The 15,574-nt window shown below is 45.7% G+C and overlaps 1 protein-coding gene across 1 annotated transcript in view; it reads right to left on the bottom strand.

The window, feature by feature from the left end:
* Positions 1–4,163, bottom strand: part of LOC146181494 (putative chitinase 10) — a 46,196-nt gene extending 42,033 nt beyond the window's left edge. Inside the window, exons 1-3 of the mRNA XM_084577890.1 lie at positions 4,118–4,163; positions 3,203–3,226; positions 498–647 (exon numbers count right to left, since the gene is read on the bottom strand). Coding sequence (XP_084434016.1) covers positions 498–647; positions 3,203–3,226; positions 4,118–4,163 — 220 coding nt within the window. The remainder of the gene's footprint in view (positions 1–497; positions 648–3,202; positions 3,227–4,117) is intronic.
* Positions 4,164–15,574: the final 11,411 nt, after the last annotated feature.

The raw sequence follows: 15,574 nt of genomic DNA, 5'->3' as shown, positions 1-15,574 counted from the left end.
CTGAAGGGCAGTCAGGCGTTCCGCTGTTACGAAGGACGTGGTTATGAAATCTTTAGAAACTTGAAAAGTGGGAAGACAGATGGGAAGCTATGGCAGGGAAAATGGTAGGTGTAACTTAAAGAGATGTGAATCGCGCAGAGTGGCTCAGAGATGTAACTCGAGTTAGAGTCAAGAGACTCTAGTCTAAGAGAAATGAGCTCGGACAGAATATGTAGTGCGAAGACAGGATGACCGATGTTCGCAAAGGATACTTATTTGGATTTTAAGGGAAGGTATCAAAACAGTAGGTGGACGGAGGAGATTAAGTGCTTTGCAGGAGGCAAGTTTATTGAGCGAGCTCATCAACGGGTTAATTGGTGAAATAATTGGGGCAGGCCTTCACTCTACATTGGGTACTGGCCGGCTGCTGATGATGAACACGATCGGTACGAGTTATTGGTTAGCTTTAAAAATGAGCAAGCGCTACATGCAGCGTGGCTATGCGCATCTCCGCGTACCTTGGTCGTAGCTGTAGAGGACGTCCGGGGAGTCGGTTCCCACGCGGTTGGGCACGCTGGCGTAGATGAAGTGCGTGCACACACCGTACGGATAGACGCCTGCCCGGTAGCGCGGCGAGAACTGGCACAGCAGGTTAAAGTTGGTCGATGCTGTGCGCGCGCCAAGGAGACACCTCTTATTTGGTGTAGGTAGAAAGTGGAGCGTTTTACACGTGCAGAACCAGCGATGACAGCAACGGGAACGTTTAAAGCTCTAGGATGCGAAGTCGAATGTGGAATGACACTTTTATTTGCGGCCATTAACTTTAATCTGGCAACCGGAGTTAACTGCTCCATATTTCAGCCACATCTTGTACACAACTGTGTTTAGGTGCGGCCGGTGAGTTTAATTAGTGGTTAATCGGGTAAATCACACTTTACACGAGCACTGTGGTTGGCACGCGGTCACACTGTCAGCTATGTGTCAAACTGCACAGTCAAGCTGCTCAGCCATGCACACGCGCTTGCAGCTTGCGCTGCGTGAGTTGCAAGATAATCGGCTCGAACGCCCCCGAGAAGTTCGATCGACCATCTTCGTGGCCTGATTGGAAAAATAAAGCGCCGCTAGTGGCTACTACTTAATGAAGAAATGATTGGTACGCCTACGCAATCTGATAGGTTTTAGAGCGCGGCTTTTTAGCGCCCGTTCCTGCGTTTCGCGTCGTCGTCGCCGTCGTCCCTCGTAACCAGCTCCGCAGCCAGGACAGCGCGCGCTCCTGCCGCCACCGTTCGCCGCTGCGTGTGCCCCCCCCCCCCCCCTCCCTGTTCCTCTGTGGCGGCGAGCGCGCGTGTTCTCTGATGGCTCCGCGCACTCCTGCCGCCACCGTTCGCCGCTGCATGTACCCCCCTCCATTTTATTCATGGCGGCGACCGTACGTATTCTTGACTGCTGTGCGCGCTCCTGCCGCCACTGTTCGCCGCTGCATGTATCCCCCCCACTCACTCTTCCTCCGTGGCGGTGACCGCGCGTGTTCTCTGATTGCTGCGCGCGCTCCTGCCGCCACCATTCGCCGCGGAGTGTACCCCCTCTAATTCCTGCATGGCGGAGACGGTGTTCTCCGGTTGCTGAAGCGCCGCCTCGGTAGCGGATCCCGATGCGTGCATCCCAAGCCGAAACGCAGAGCCACGCTGACTTGACCCGCAAGCTACGTCAGCGGCATCAGTCAGTCGCTGCTATCTCTTCGCCGCACAACGTTCCTATGGGCTCACGCGCCGCCTCCCGCGACTTCCCGATAACTTAATTGCTCTCTTCGTTCCTCCTCCAATGTCATTCCTGTGCAGCGGCAATCAGAGCATCGGGGTGGCGGCGGATCTTGATATGTGATAATAATAGAAGTGCGCACCGCCCGAGCTGGAACGCATACCTCAACTATCGAAAAGCTGAAACAGCTGATGAGCTGCGCTGAAATTTCGCGTTAGGAAGTAATGCAATCGTCGGCAATTTTTTAATGCCCGGCTACTCGAATCAACACCACCGAATGATGGAAGGCGCGCTGTTACACCGCAATCATTGATCAGCGCCAGAGCGGCTCTCCACATTTCAGACATCTGTTTCGGACCAAAATATATTCTGTAAAGGCTCCTTTACTAGTTAATTCGGCACCCCCCCCCCACCCCTCCCTCCCATCAAAATCCATTCCAACTGCCGTATCTCGTGACAAGGCGTACAGATATCAAGTACTATATGCCTTAATGGTATCAGTGACGACACTCTGCGACGAACAGCGAAGAGGAAATAGAATCAATAGGAAAATGATTCACATGAAAAGAAGCCATATTGTCCGAAAGGCTAGTTGAAAGGTAGGCTGGAAAGTTAGCCACGTGAAATATTACTGTGCTTTGAAGGAGCCGATTTTATGTTATGCAAGCATCAATGCCCTTGTATAAACATTTTTCTAAACCAGTAACAAAGCTTGAACAATTTATACTGAAAGGTACTGAAAGTATTAGCCAAAATATATATTCGGCCTGATAACTGCTAGTATTCTAGTTGTGCGGTCATTCTATTGCTTTACATCATTCTTTCCACTTGGCCTTTTTGTATATAGGCATACGCACAGCCTTGTGGCGTCCTCTGTCGCCGGTTTGTAGATTGATAAATAGTCATTTTTGTGGTAGAACACTTTAACTCGTTTGTGATTACAATACACATCTGCTGTACTAGTTTCTGACAAATTGATGTAGCAAACCTTTATACTGCCCGTAAAAGACATTGGTGACGACCGCTAACTTTACAGTATGAAAATGTGCCTCTGCTCAGAGTGGTTTCAGAACGCAGCATGCAGTGCAGATAAATTAAAATTACATGCAAAATAATAATAATAACTAATTGAATGGCAGAGACAATCCCATAAAAAGTTATACGGCATTCAAAAAGTCGTTTTCGTGTATTCTTTAGGAGGTAGGGACAGATATTTATTGCCGTATAATACTTGCATATCCGGTCTGGTAGAAAACGACTCGAATCTGGCATTTTTTACACGTGTGGTGCAGTTGGCTCCCATTCAAAAACACAAAATGAGCCATAAGAAACGGGTATTGAGAAATATGGTTGTAAACTGAATCGCAGGAATAAACTGCGAAGTTAAACTTAAGTACGGAGCATGGTAAACGCACAATGACCTGAGTTTGAAGCTTCCGTATGTTGAAACTACACGATTACTTGCCTGAGTATGTGATTGGTCCGTTTTCTGTAAGACAGAGATAGAGTTAATGCAGGTTTTGTCTCATTCCTCCGTACGAAATGCTTACACGCCCAAGCTTTGCATGCTTGATGTGTAAGGAATCGCAAGCAAATTCTTCGAATCATAACGCTAAACGTTTGGCGGCAGAAAAAGACAAAAAATGACAAGTTATCTACTTGTGGTATTATTTCCAGTTTTGGTAATTCCCCTCTGCTTAACGTGTCCTCTGGGAAAACACTATGTTTCATTATGCTACTTGGAGATGCTTATCAGTAAGGACTCCATATAGTACACGCTAGCTCTCTCATTAAACCGATAGGTGTTAGAATAAATACAGCAGTCTCATAGTGATCCTCCCATCGATTTCTGATTTTTTTTTCTCTCATACAATGATCTCTCCAGGCATTCATACCCATTGCATACTCTCAATTACGCTAAAAAACCTGCGCACTCTTTAGAAATCAGCTCTTTCGATTATGCGCGTCTGCCACACATTAAACGTGTCAACTTGAGACAGATGATTTCACTATAGGTCATAGATGGACGCAATCACTAGAACACTACATTTGCGAATACGAGTGACAATCCTCATCCACTCACTTCCTCGAGTGACTCATGAAAGGCACCGAGCATGGATCCTGCGTTAGATACCATCGCTGCCAGTTTGTTCTCTCACGACTCATGAATATAAAGAAGTGCATTTTTGTAATACTTCAAGCCTTTTCAAGGGCATTTGCCTTGTAGAGACAGTGATACGAATCGCAAACTTCTTCTCTGCCACTATCATATGACCACATCGAACGACCGCCGGCCGCACTCTTGTGACCCGCTCTGCAACGTCACCCTTCCACGAATTCAGAGCAGGAGTCCAGGTCTGTGAACCTGTGCTTCGCTTACGTTCCTGGTTGGAGTTCTCTTTGAAGGCCTTTCCGATGGCGGCCATGCTCTCCTCAGGTGCTTCTGCACAGATGAAAACACAATGACTTATGGCTAACTGAATGATAAAAAACTAGACTATGAAGCAAACCTCCAAGGTTTGCTTCCACCCAGTGTCGCTAAGTCGCAACACATCAAAAGTAGTACGCGTATTACTTGCCTTGCAAAGCTTAGCCGCCAGTTCGGCATCAGTTGTTATCGCAGGCAGCTCTTTCGAATATGTCTGCCGTCTAAAAAGAGCTTATTTGTAGGCGAGCTGATGGAACATCGCAAGGGAGAAAACTGCAGAAACAGCTGGAAATTTTCCTCCCCTACTGTGTTGTCTCATTGCCTCTACGCGGTTTTTGTTCCGATGTTTGCTGTCATCTAGCTTTAGTCCAGTTAAAAGGGCCTTGAAATGATGTTCATAACCTTGATCTCATGAAGGCCTTTCCGATGGCGGCCATGCTCTCCTCAGGTGCTTCTGCACAGATGAAAACACAATGACTTATGGCTAACTGAATGATAAAAAACTAGACTATGAAGCAAACCTCCAAGGTTTGCTTCCACCCAGTGTCGCTAAGTCGCAACACATCAAAAGTAGTACGCGTCTTACTTGCCTTGCAAAGCTTAGCCGCCAGTTCGGCATCAGTTGTTATCGCAGGCAGCTCTTTCGAATATGTCTGCCGTCTAAAAAGAGCTTATTTGTAGGCGAGCTGATGGAACATCGCAAGGGAGAAAACTGCAGAAACAGCTGGAAATTTTCCTCCCCTACTGTGTTGTCTCATTGCCTCTACGCGGTTTTTGTTCCGATGTTTGCTGTCATCTAGCTTTAGTCCAGTTAAAAGGGCCTTGAAATGATGTTCATAACCTTGATCTCATGCAAGGAAGTTGTACAGGATGAATAGTAGGAAATCTGTGCTTGCATCCTGATTGGCGTGGGCAGATGAAGTGGGCTGCACAGGGTGGGTCGGAGAGAAGTTTCGATATGTGTTCTTCATTTTTTGCAGGCACTTAAGCGTGTACAATTTGAGAGTAAGAGGCTAAACTTCACCTTTAATGGCCAATATCTTGACTGCTAACATAGCCAGAATAAATAGTTTTACCGTGTAGTGAGGAGTGAGGAAATAAATACCAAGCACTATTTCAGTTTTTATAACCATAGTAATTACTGTGCAGTGCACTCATCTCACGCAGAGCAGAAAGACGTTTGATCCTGATGCGCGAGAATCATTTCTGTCACTGAAACTGAGTGTCACATACATTTCTCATTTCTGCTGCATGCAGTCTCCGAATCTGTAATCACCGCCTGGTCATTGCCAATCCCCCATGTGGACATGCGCCATTTTTATGAGGGCAACAACAACAACATGACTGCTAGACCACTGCTATATCTCGAAGTCCTCCTGTCGCTACTTGTAAAGTCGCCTCGCCTCTGCCTTCGGGTATGAACGCGGAATTCTCCAGGTCCCTTACAATTGTTTTATGATATATTTAGGACGCATAAACCATTATGTTGGTCTATGGTCAAAGTTTATTTCGCAACCAAGTTGTGAGGAAAGCCAGGAAAAGCTGCATCAAGAGCTTGAGGCATCCGTGCTTACTATTTGCATACAAGCACTCACAGTAAACAGTGGGCCAGTAGACATAAAGAACAAATGATATTAAGCGACTATGCTGAAATTTGAGAAACTCAATGAATGCAATGAACGCGTGTTCTGCACATAATACAAAAGGAACACCCAAGCGGACTACGCGGGAGGAAGCAATCAGATTCAAATGCGCGATTTGATTAATGGGGTCTAACGTCTCAAAGTGACTCAGGCTATGAGAGGCGCCGCAGCAGAGGCCGCCAGAAATTTCGACTATCAGGTGTTCTTTATCGTGCACTGACACTGCACAGCATATATATATAGACTTCTTGCTATTCGCCTACATCTAAAAGTGGTAATGGCAGCAATAACTTGAATATGAATATCAGGCGAACTTCTTTGAAATATATTTCTAGCAAAAAAAAAAAAAAAGACTGGCCCTGTAGCCCAGCTCATTCAGTAGCGCAGGCAACGTATACTGCATAAGTTTTTTCGCTGTAATTGGTATAGGATTCTTTAACGTTCCAAGGCTTTCCTTTGCGGCGATCATACACAGCTTTGTTCAATTCCGGTGAATCTAATCAGGGAGTCATTGTTTTTCCCTATTTTACACCAGTCGAAAAAAACTACAGAACTGTGTCAAAAATACGACAAAATATCCTGTATCCCACCATCACATTTTTCTGTAGTTCTGTAGTACTTTTCTGTAGTTCTGTAGTTTTTCTGTAGTATATTTCTGTTGTCTGTAGTTCTGTTGTACTTTTCTGTTGTAACTACAGAAATTTCTGATGTTACTACAGAATATTCTGTTGTCACAACAGGTTTCCCGTCAAAAACCGCACAGAAATTCTGTCGTAACATCAGAAAATTTTCTGTAGTTTTTTCCGACTATATACACATATATTTTATTAGCATAATGTTGTGTACCTGGAAAAGACTACTGGTGTGGAAAAATATGAGATCCCATATAAAATGGGTATGACCCGTTATTGTAAAATAGTAAGATTGTTCATTTGCACATCTGCTTGGTACAAATCGTTTATAATGTTTGTCTCTTTTCTTCATTAACCTCAGAATGTCTTTATTAATGCAAGGCTTCCTACCTTTCCTTGACTGCATAATTTTTATCATGGGAAAGGAAGTGTCGTATATATAAATGAATTTTTCATAAAAATTATTATATGCTTCACCAAGGTTGCTTTGCTCAAACACATCTTCCCAGGTAACAGGAACCCAAATGTGGGCAAGAAGGAGTTCGTGTAAGCGTAGGAGTTTACCTCATCATGATCAAGCATGTAAGTTTTACTTTAGAATTTCGTTCTTGGGGGAGGGGGAGAGATTTTTGCATATGTATTTTGTCAGTCATCGAATTCATGATGTTGACCAGCCACCTACGGCATAAACTTATTTTAAGTGGCCCAACTGCTACTAATACATATCGGGCGTTGTCCTAAGAAAGCAAACACAAGGAATACCATCTCTCCCATTTTTGTTGTCGCGGCTCGCAAAACTTCTGTAAACCCTGGTTTGCATTCTTGTCAAGGACAGCAATACCAACAACGTCAGGTAAATAAATAAATAAAATAATTAAGGGCACCCTGTGAGAAAGAGGAGAAATGTGCATAAAAAGTGCTGATCACGAGAAGGTGTGACACGCAGGCTAAGAACCGAAATGAATCCTATATCTCACAGATGTTTCCGTGCGGCATCATTTTTATAGACTTTCCACGTTCCATAAATTATATTACAGAAAGGAATCATTAAAACAAACTATTTTCGCTAATCCGATTTACGTATCAGCCCGCATCGGTCATCGTTTCAAAGTTAATGCTCAAAGTTGAGGACTAACCAGAATTTCTTCTCTTTCCTCCCCAAGATAAGCTCAAACTGGAACCACCTGCTCTCCTGCATCATTTCCATTTACGAAGCTGAAGCCTTCAAATCTGCGCTTCTTCATCACATATGTGAAAAGGTCTCCTTATTTTTGATTTTGTATAATTTTTACCACTCCACTCTGTAATGCCTCAACTGCCCTGACAGTAACCAAATAATTATATATATATAAACCGCATACACACGTTGGAAGCTGGTCAACGATGAAGAAAAAAAAAAGGAGACTATTATGGCGATCCTGCAGAGAGCAATATAAACAAGAAACGGCAAATAATAGCTGACATTTCTTTGTGTCTTCTTTTGTCCACATTGCTATGCATTGTAGTCAAGGAAAATAGTTGAATGTCGCTTCTTATTGTGAACAGGCAAAATGAATGGGCATTTGGAGTTAATATGTCTGCTGTTACTCAAGAAGCATACGGCAGAACGTTCTAAGTGCTAGAAGGCTAATTGAGCAATGATTGATCAGTTCTGCGATGCTGCAGACTTGCCTTCGACGCGCATGCCTTCTTCGCTGTCCACATTTGCGACTTGCACTGCGAAATAGAAAAGAGATTAAACTCACTTGGTGATTCATGGTTTTCAGGTCGAGGACTTTGTGAGGTGACCATGTGAATCACCTTTAGCCCTCCTCACCTAGACAGTTGTATCTGTATAAATTTTAATAAACTCAAACTGTCCAGGACAGACTAAACCTGGGCTCTGCTGCCACAGAACGGGAAGGACACCAACATAAAGAGTAAAGCAAAGTTAGGAAAACTGATTTTATGAGCTTGTAGTGGGGTTTGAGAATTTTTCCAGGAATAAACAGGGTACCAAACGTTTCGCAATAATGCAGAGTAGAAGCATTTGAGCAAGTCGTGCTATTTCCCACCAGTGATCATTGTTCAATTTGTAAGCACTGTCCCTTTATTCGTCTCGTTTAATCGTATTGCCGCTGCTCATCACTTGAGTTGCTTGTGAGGCAAGCCGCAATACGGTTTGGTTTTGGTTTTACTGAATTTAACGTCCCATTGCGACTCAGACTATGAGAGACGCCGTAGTGGAGGGCTCCGGAAATTTAGACCACCTGTGTTCTTTAAAGTGCCCTGACATCGCACACCATACGAGCGCCTTGCTTTTCGGCTCCATTGGGCACAGCAGTCTAGCGCCCTAACCTCTGCACCACCACGGCGGAGATGCAACGCGGATTTGACAGAAAGTTGGGCTCTTCAGCAATGACCACTCGACATTTTCATGTATATGCATTCGGTACCCTAGTTTTTAACCAGAGAGCATTATAATAGGCCCATTAAGCCAAACTCCGCCTGTCTATTCAAGACTGCTTCGGACAAGTGTTTGTTCACTGATGACATAAATCGGCACTGATTGGTCAGCGGTTTTTGTGACGTCACGAGACAAGATGCCGCTACCACACCGGTACGAGCCATGACGTCCACTGTGGGCAGCCGAACAAATCAGTATACTCCGGCAACGGCCCGCCGTTTGTCATTTCTTTATGTATTTATTTGCGTACAAATAAAGATTGCTTTGATTGATTTTCGCTCCTCGATCACCATCATTTTACGGTGACCGGTTTGAAGGTGTGAAAGACTGGTTTCCCTGTTTTGACCGTGTGGCCGCATTCAATCAACGGAACGACGAACGAAAACTAACGAACGCGCACTTCACGCTGCAAGACTCGGCGAAGCCGTGGTTTGAAAACTATGAGGCATCCTTTGCCAAATGGGCAGCTTTTCTCCGTGAGTTGATCGCCACATTTAGCTCGTTCGCGCGAAAACAAAATGCTGAAAATGCCATTTGGTGCAGGTCACGGCACTTAAACGAGAGAATTGCCAAGTCTATGAAGGACATGATGCGACTCCTAAATCGCACCGATCCTGCCATGCCCGAGGTAACGAAGGTCCTGCACCTCATGCGTGGGTGAAGGAGCTGGCTTCATTCGCGGCCCTCCAAGGACCGCCGCCGATTTCTCCAAGGAAGCCACAAGCATGGAACGTTTGTCAATGACAATATTTATGACGTATTGTGCTGCTGATGTGTGCGAAGCACTTACTAAGGAATTCGTTCCCAACATGGAAGCATTCTTCGGCATATATTGCTGAACAACCATCAGCGAGAACGAAATCCGAGGAGACATTCTGCGGTTCCCTTCAGAAGGATTCAGTAAAGTGCAACTGTCTATGCACCACGACGAACTTCATTGGGATGGTCGTTCCAGGATTGAAAGGACTCACCTTGCTGTCGCGTCCCGATGGCGAAGGTGAAAAGCGCACCAGACGCCAACGCCGCCGCCAAGCAGGGGACTGCGAAGAACAGGCCGCGCTTCCACAGGGCCGCCGGTAACCACCAGGACACCCGGGCCTCCTGCTGCTGCCCTGATCTCTCACTGCGCGTGCACCCAGGACTAATTGCCGCAGTTTACTACGAAAAATGGCTTCGCGGGTGTTTTTGGGGACGCAAGACGACGTATGTGAAAGTCGAGAGCACGCAGGCAAGCATACATCACAGTACTGGTTTATATCCTGATAAATGTGTAAATTATACCTTAGGCTGATTTACTTTGTAATAGCCAGCCATTAAAAACGCCCGAAGAAAGGAATACTGCGATTCCGCCCGGAATGGTCCCTTTTAGCGTAGAAACAAAATGCTAGCAGGCTTAACGAATGCATAATTACAGTAGGTAATTTAGATTACTTTTCATTATCAAAAAACGATATAAATGTACCAGTATATCCAGGTGCATGCATCAAATAAAAAGAAAACCACAACACTGCCCCATCACCTGCCGGAGTAGCATTACAATCAGAGGAATATGAAGTCATTTAGTCATGGCCAACTTCCTCTTGAATAACTATTACGAAGTTCAGGCACTGCGACCTTCTACCAATCAATTGTATAGACATCTCGTTCTACTACACCTGTAGTACATTTTTCATGCTTTTAAACTGCGTAACCCAGACTGCACGTCACGCATTACAGAGTTAAAGGCCTCATATGAGCAAGCTTCCTTGCGAATGCATAAGCAATAATTCTGAAACAAGAAACACGGCAGAAGCAGGGAACATATATAATGGCTTTTTTGTCCCTTGAAAAGAAGCCAGAAGTCTTGCATTTACACACTCAGCATACTGCCCTTGTAACTCCGCCTCCAAGATTAAGATTTTCATGTCCACTCAATTCCGCCCTCTACGAATAAAGTTTGCGTTCTGATCGCGCAGAGGATGCCACATTCACATACTAGTAGCAGACTACACTCTCGACAAAGATTCATTTAGCAAAAGCGATATTGTTGAAAAGCTCGCGTTGACCTTTGAATCTACAGTTTTCATAGCGAAATTCGTCGGGGCAGGACGACAAGACTTTATCATACGCTGGATCATGACCATTTTATGGTGTTCTAGCACACAACATATCAGAGCATTACTTGTAACAGCATTTCAGCAGCGTTAACAAATACCAAGACCACTTGAAATGCGTTTAATACTGTAAACCGATTGTAGAAGCGTTCTAAATCGGTACATAAGTCCTTCATTGCGCGATGCCTAATAAGCGATCATTGGAGCAACCGTACCTAGCATCATTTTTATAATCCTAGGTAGTGAACTGTCGAGCGCACATTGTCTCGTAGCAGCACAAGGAATATTTCATGCACCTGCCTTTCCTAAGGAAAAATACATTCGCCCTTTTCTTTCTTGTTATAAGACTTCTAGGTTTGGTTTGGTTCGGTTTGTGGGGTTTAACGTTCCAAAGCGACTCAGGCTATGAGAGACGCTGTAGTGGAGGAGTCCGGAAATTTCGACCAGCTGGGGTTCTTTAACGTGCACTGACATCGCACAGCACACGGGCGCCTTGCCTTTCGCCTCCATGGAAAAGCGGCCGCCGAGGCCGGGATTCGATCTCGCACCCTTGGGCACAGTAGTCGAGCGCCGTAACCACTGCGCCACCCCGGCGGGGCGTAGAAGACTTATAGGCAGAAACTCAGCATTACCCTAACATGCCGGAGGCAGCACATCAGAATACTTCCGAGATCACAGTGTCTTTCTCTAACCCTTCCCCTTTCCAACATCGTGGAGAGATAATTGAAGCGTGCATATCAGTTCGGTGATATAGTAAATGTTGACCTTCGCACACTTTAGCGAACATTCGAGTGAAAAATTTTAGCTAGAATTCCATGTCAAAAATCCATACATTCAGCGCAATGAACAAGAGCTTCAATTTTTGCGATGCGAATCTCAAACTTTTCAAGATATAATGCTCGCTGATAAACCTCCACAAGAGAGGACCTATCTCGTACGCTACAAGATACGTCAAAATGTGCTATCGAGTTTTTTTTTTTGTTTGTTTTTTTTTTTTCTTTTTTTTTTTTTTAGCACGGCAGAATTCCCACCGGTGATGCGCAAATTTCATCGGCGACTATTCACAGCAAATGCAATTAGTGACAGCCGCCCATTGAACGTGTGACAGAACGCGCTTAAATGGCACATCCAACTTGTCAAGCAGCCATACAGACCCCGAACGCAGGTAGAACGAGAAGGAACGAGCATTAAATACGCCCGTGAATGGGACTCGTTACGCGCGCAAGAACGACGAACGCGCCCTGAAAGCATTCGCGAGAAATTGCGCGCGAAAAGAACGCGACAGCGAACGCGCGCGCCAATATTCTACCACGAACAAGCGAAAGCCAAAGAGGCATCCTGCATCCGAGCAAATGTGTTATTCCGAGATGCGAGAGCCCTCTGCGGAGAGCCAAGGTGTAAGTAGGGAAGAATAGGTTGGTTGGTTTGGTTTGGTTTATGGGGTTTAACGTCCCAAAGCGACTGAGGCTATGAGAGACGCCGTAGTGGAAGACTACAAAAATTCCGACCTGAATCTAAGCCACCTCACCGACGCGAATGTTGCGGGAACATAAATTCTAGGAGGCGATGATCTGACTTCCGACGGCGATCTGCTAACTACTTCTGCCTTCTATGACCTTTACTCGCTTTGCAGAACGGTTTGCTTAGATTCCTACGCTGTTCACAGCCCCCTAGAAAGCTCAGAAAGCACGAGCCGGAGTGGCTTTTTTGTCCAGCTTGCTGTGCTTTCTTTACAGAATAACGGTAAGAAAGATGGCTAATAAGAGATACTCACGCATGAAGAATATGTCTCTGCGATGACACTGCAGGGAAACACCAATGACACGTACAGGCAGGCAATAGAACCAATGTCAGGGTATAAGTTTCCAGAGATAAAAAATGGAAGAGCACAAATAGCACTTACTGTTGAGCTGAGTGGCTTCAGAACCTTGGGTATGCTTGTAAACTGCAAGAGGAAGAGGCAGATAGAAGAGTTTGCCTTTTGCTGGAGGCTTCCACTACGGTACTTGTCATAGTACGAGCAGCTTTGAGAGGTTAAACGCCATGAAATCAACCCTAACTTCTCCGCTCTACCGATTTAATGCAGCAAGGATAGCGTTACACGCCGTGACTCCTCTCTCTCTCTCTCTCATTCGTTACTAGCGACTAGGACTCTTTCTTCGCCCTTCCTATAGCTATTCTCTGAACATTAAGTGGAGTACTTACCACACACTGGTTTGGCATGTGCCGTCCAAGGCAAATGACGAACTGGCGGACATTTTTTTCCGGAATGGGGGTTCTTATGCACAGACGATAAATTTACGCAAAAATTTGGGGGAACAAACTCTGTATTGAAGGTTATGACGTCACAGCGTTAATGTCTTCCATTTCCCGGAACCCGCCACGGTGACGCGATGGTCATGGCGTTGGACGTATGTGTTCAAGGATGCGGGATCGAATCCCGGCCGCGGCAGCTGCTTTTCAGTGGAGGCCAAAAGTCAGGCGTCTGAGTGCTGTGCGATGCCAGTGCCCGTTAAAGAGCCCTAGGTGGTCGAAAATTTCTGAGCCTCCACTACGACGTCCCTCATAGCCTGAGTCGCTTTGGGACGTCTACTACATATAACCGAGCCGCATGAAGGCACCTCAGTGGCCTTAAGGCAGCGTGCCCATCAAAGGGATTGAAGGATCGGACTCCGATCTCAAGCTCCCTTCTCAAATGCCGAGTTGCCGCCGCTCGCATATTCGGTATGGCCATTAGGTTTCGTGACGTCACAGAACGCGATGACCAATCAGTGAACCGTCATTTCCGCTGCCAACTATTGAATGCTAGAGAACTGTCCGTAGTTTTTTACTCACACTGTCAACACTTGGTTTTCTGAAGTGGGCCTCCGAGCTGTCGGGTTAAAAATCAATGGGGGACACAAGCTCCGCCGTTAAAATTACTGGTGAATCTATTCGAGGCCTTTGGAGATATATAGGGCTGCTTATAATATAAACTGGATCGCCTCCACGTTGGATCAGCGGTTACGTGCCCGGCTGCTGGACAGAAGGAGGCAGGTTTATTTACGGCCGCGGCCGTAAATAAATGCATTAAATCTACCCAATCTATGCATTAAAGAAATGGTAGGTCTATGCCTGCCATCATTTCTGCTTCAATAAGAACTGCAAGTATGGTATTCCTTCCGCGAAGCAACCGGGAGCTACCGCGATGGCACCACGCCAAACTGCTCAAGCCCTCGTCGATAAATCGCGATATGCTGACGTATCAAGGGACACCGGCGCAGTATTTACGTAGGCCAGTGCCTATACACAAGAAAGAGAGGCAGAAACATAGGAGGACATTGAAATGAATATAGCCTGGCTTCCTTACTGGCAATCCCTATAGTCTTCTTCTTCTACTCAGAAGCTGCATGAGGATCCTCGTTGCTGAGCCCTGTGGCCATCCACTGCGATTTCCGTCGTATGTGCTCGAATTTAAATACACGTTTGAAATTTCGGAGGTTGTCCCGTTGGTGATAATTAGAGGTGGGTAAAAGACGCGGCCAATCACGCACATTGGCACAAACATTTTATCCCTCTCCGCTACAAAGAAGAGATAGCGCAAGCCTGACAAAAAATTAACGACAATGCCGGATTTGAATCACATCAGCTGTCGCTAAATTTTACAGCCTTCATTGTACAATACACTTCTTACAATACCTACAATATACTGCTTTTTGTAATACACTGGCACTTACGTTGTAATTTTTTTCGTTTTGTAGACGACTATCTTGTCCTTTCAAAGTCCAGTGACGAATATTTCAGAATAACTGCTCCCGAAGTAGTCTGTTTGACCATTATCTTCAGCCTCTCGTATTGAAATCTAAATTCCCGGAAGGTAACAGCATACCTTTCCTAGACCTTGATTTTTCATCAACGCACACCTGCTGTTCCTATGAGCCCAGAGGTAAAAGGCCATTCCTTTCATATTCGTCTGCCGATTCCAAGTTCGTCAAGCGAGGCATTACCAGTTTGTGTTTTCGTGATGTTTAAAAAACATGCGAACATCGGCTTTACGATATTAAGCCGATTTTAGGGGTCGGTCGGGATCAGAAGTGGGATATGCGGAGGTCTCCGTGCGAGTAGAGGATGAAGTCGCTTGGAGAAGGGCATTGGTCCAGTCCTCTTATGATATGAAGGAGGCAGAGAAGAGGAGGCAGCCAAAGGCATGCCAGTCGGTATGTCGAACGCGCTGCTTGCGGGTGAGTATCTGAAGAGGGACGGAGATGCAAATAATGTAGTTGTCACAAAGAATGGTATGGGCAGCGGCTGACCACTGAGGAGATATAGCACCAGACCAGTAAGTGATGTCAGGAGTTGTATGGCTCTGGGTGTATGTACCCGCTCTAGTGGGTATTCCGGGGGTGTTGAGGAGAGTGGAGCTTGCTGGGCCATGGAGTGGAGTAGGCGGCCGGCACGAAGATCTGCGGATAACCTCATAGTGTATGGGGACCATTAAAGTCTATGCAGAAAAGTACAGCCGTATGAGAGGGCAATGTGTCAAGAAATTTACCTAGAGCCATGAAATGTGTGGCGTGAGTGAAGGGGTTGTAGGAGGACAACAGTACCGGCTAAGG

Source organism: Amblyomma maculatum, chromosome 8 (genome assembly GCF_055883805.1).
Source record: "Amblyomma maculatum isolate TAMU_Amacu chromosome 8, ASM5588380v1, whole genome shotgun sequence".
Taxonomy (NCBI): domain Eukaryota; kingdom Metazoa; phylum Arthropoda; class Arachnida; order Ixodida; family Ixodidae; genus Amblyomma; species Amblyomma maculatum.
Note: the sequence above shows the minus strand (reverse complement) of the source record. Positions and strands in the feature narration are given on the sequence as shown.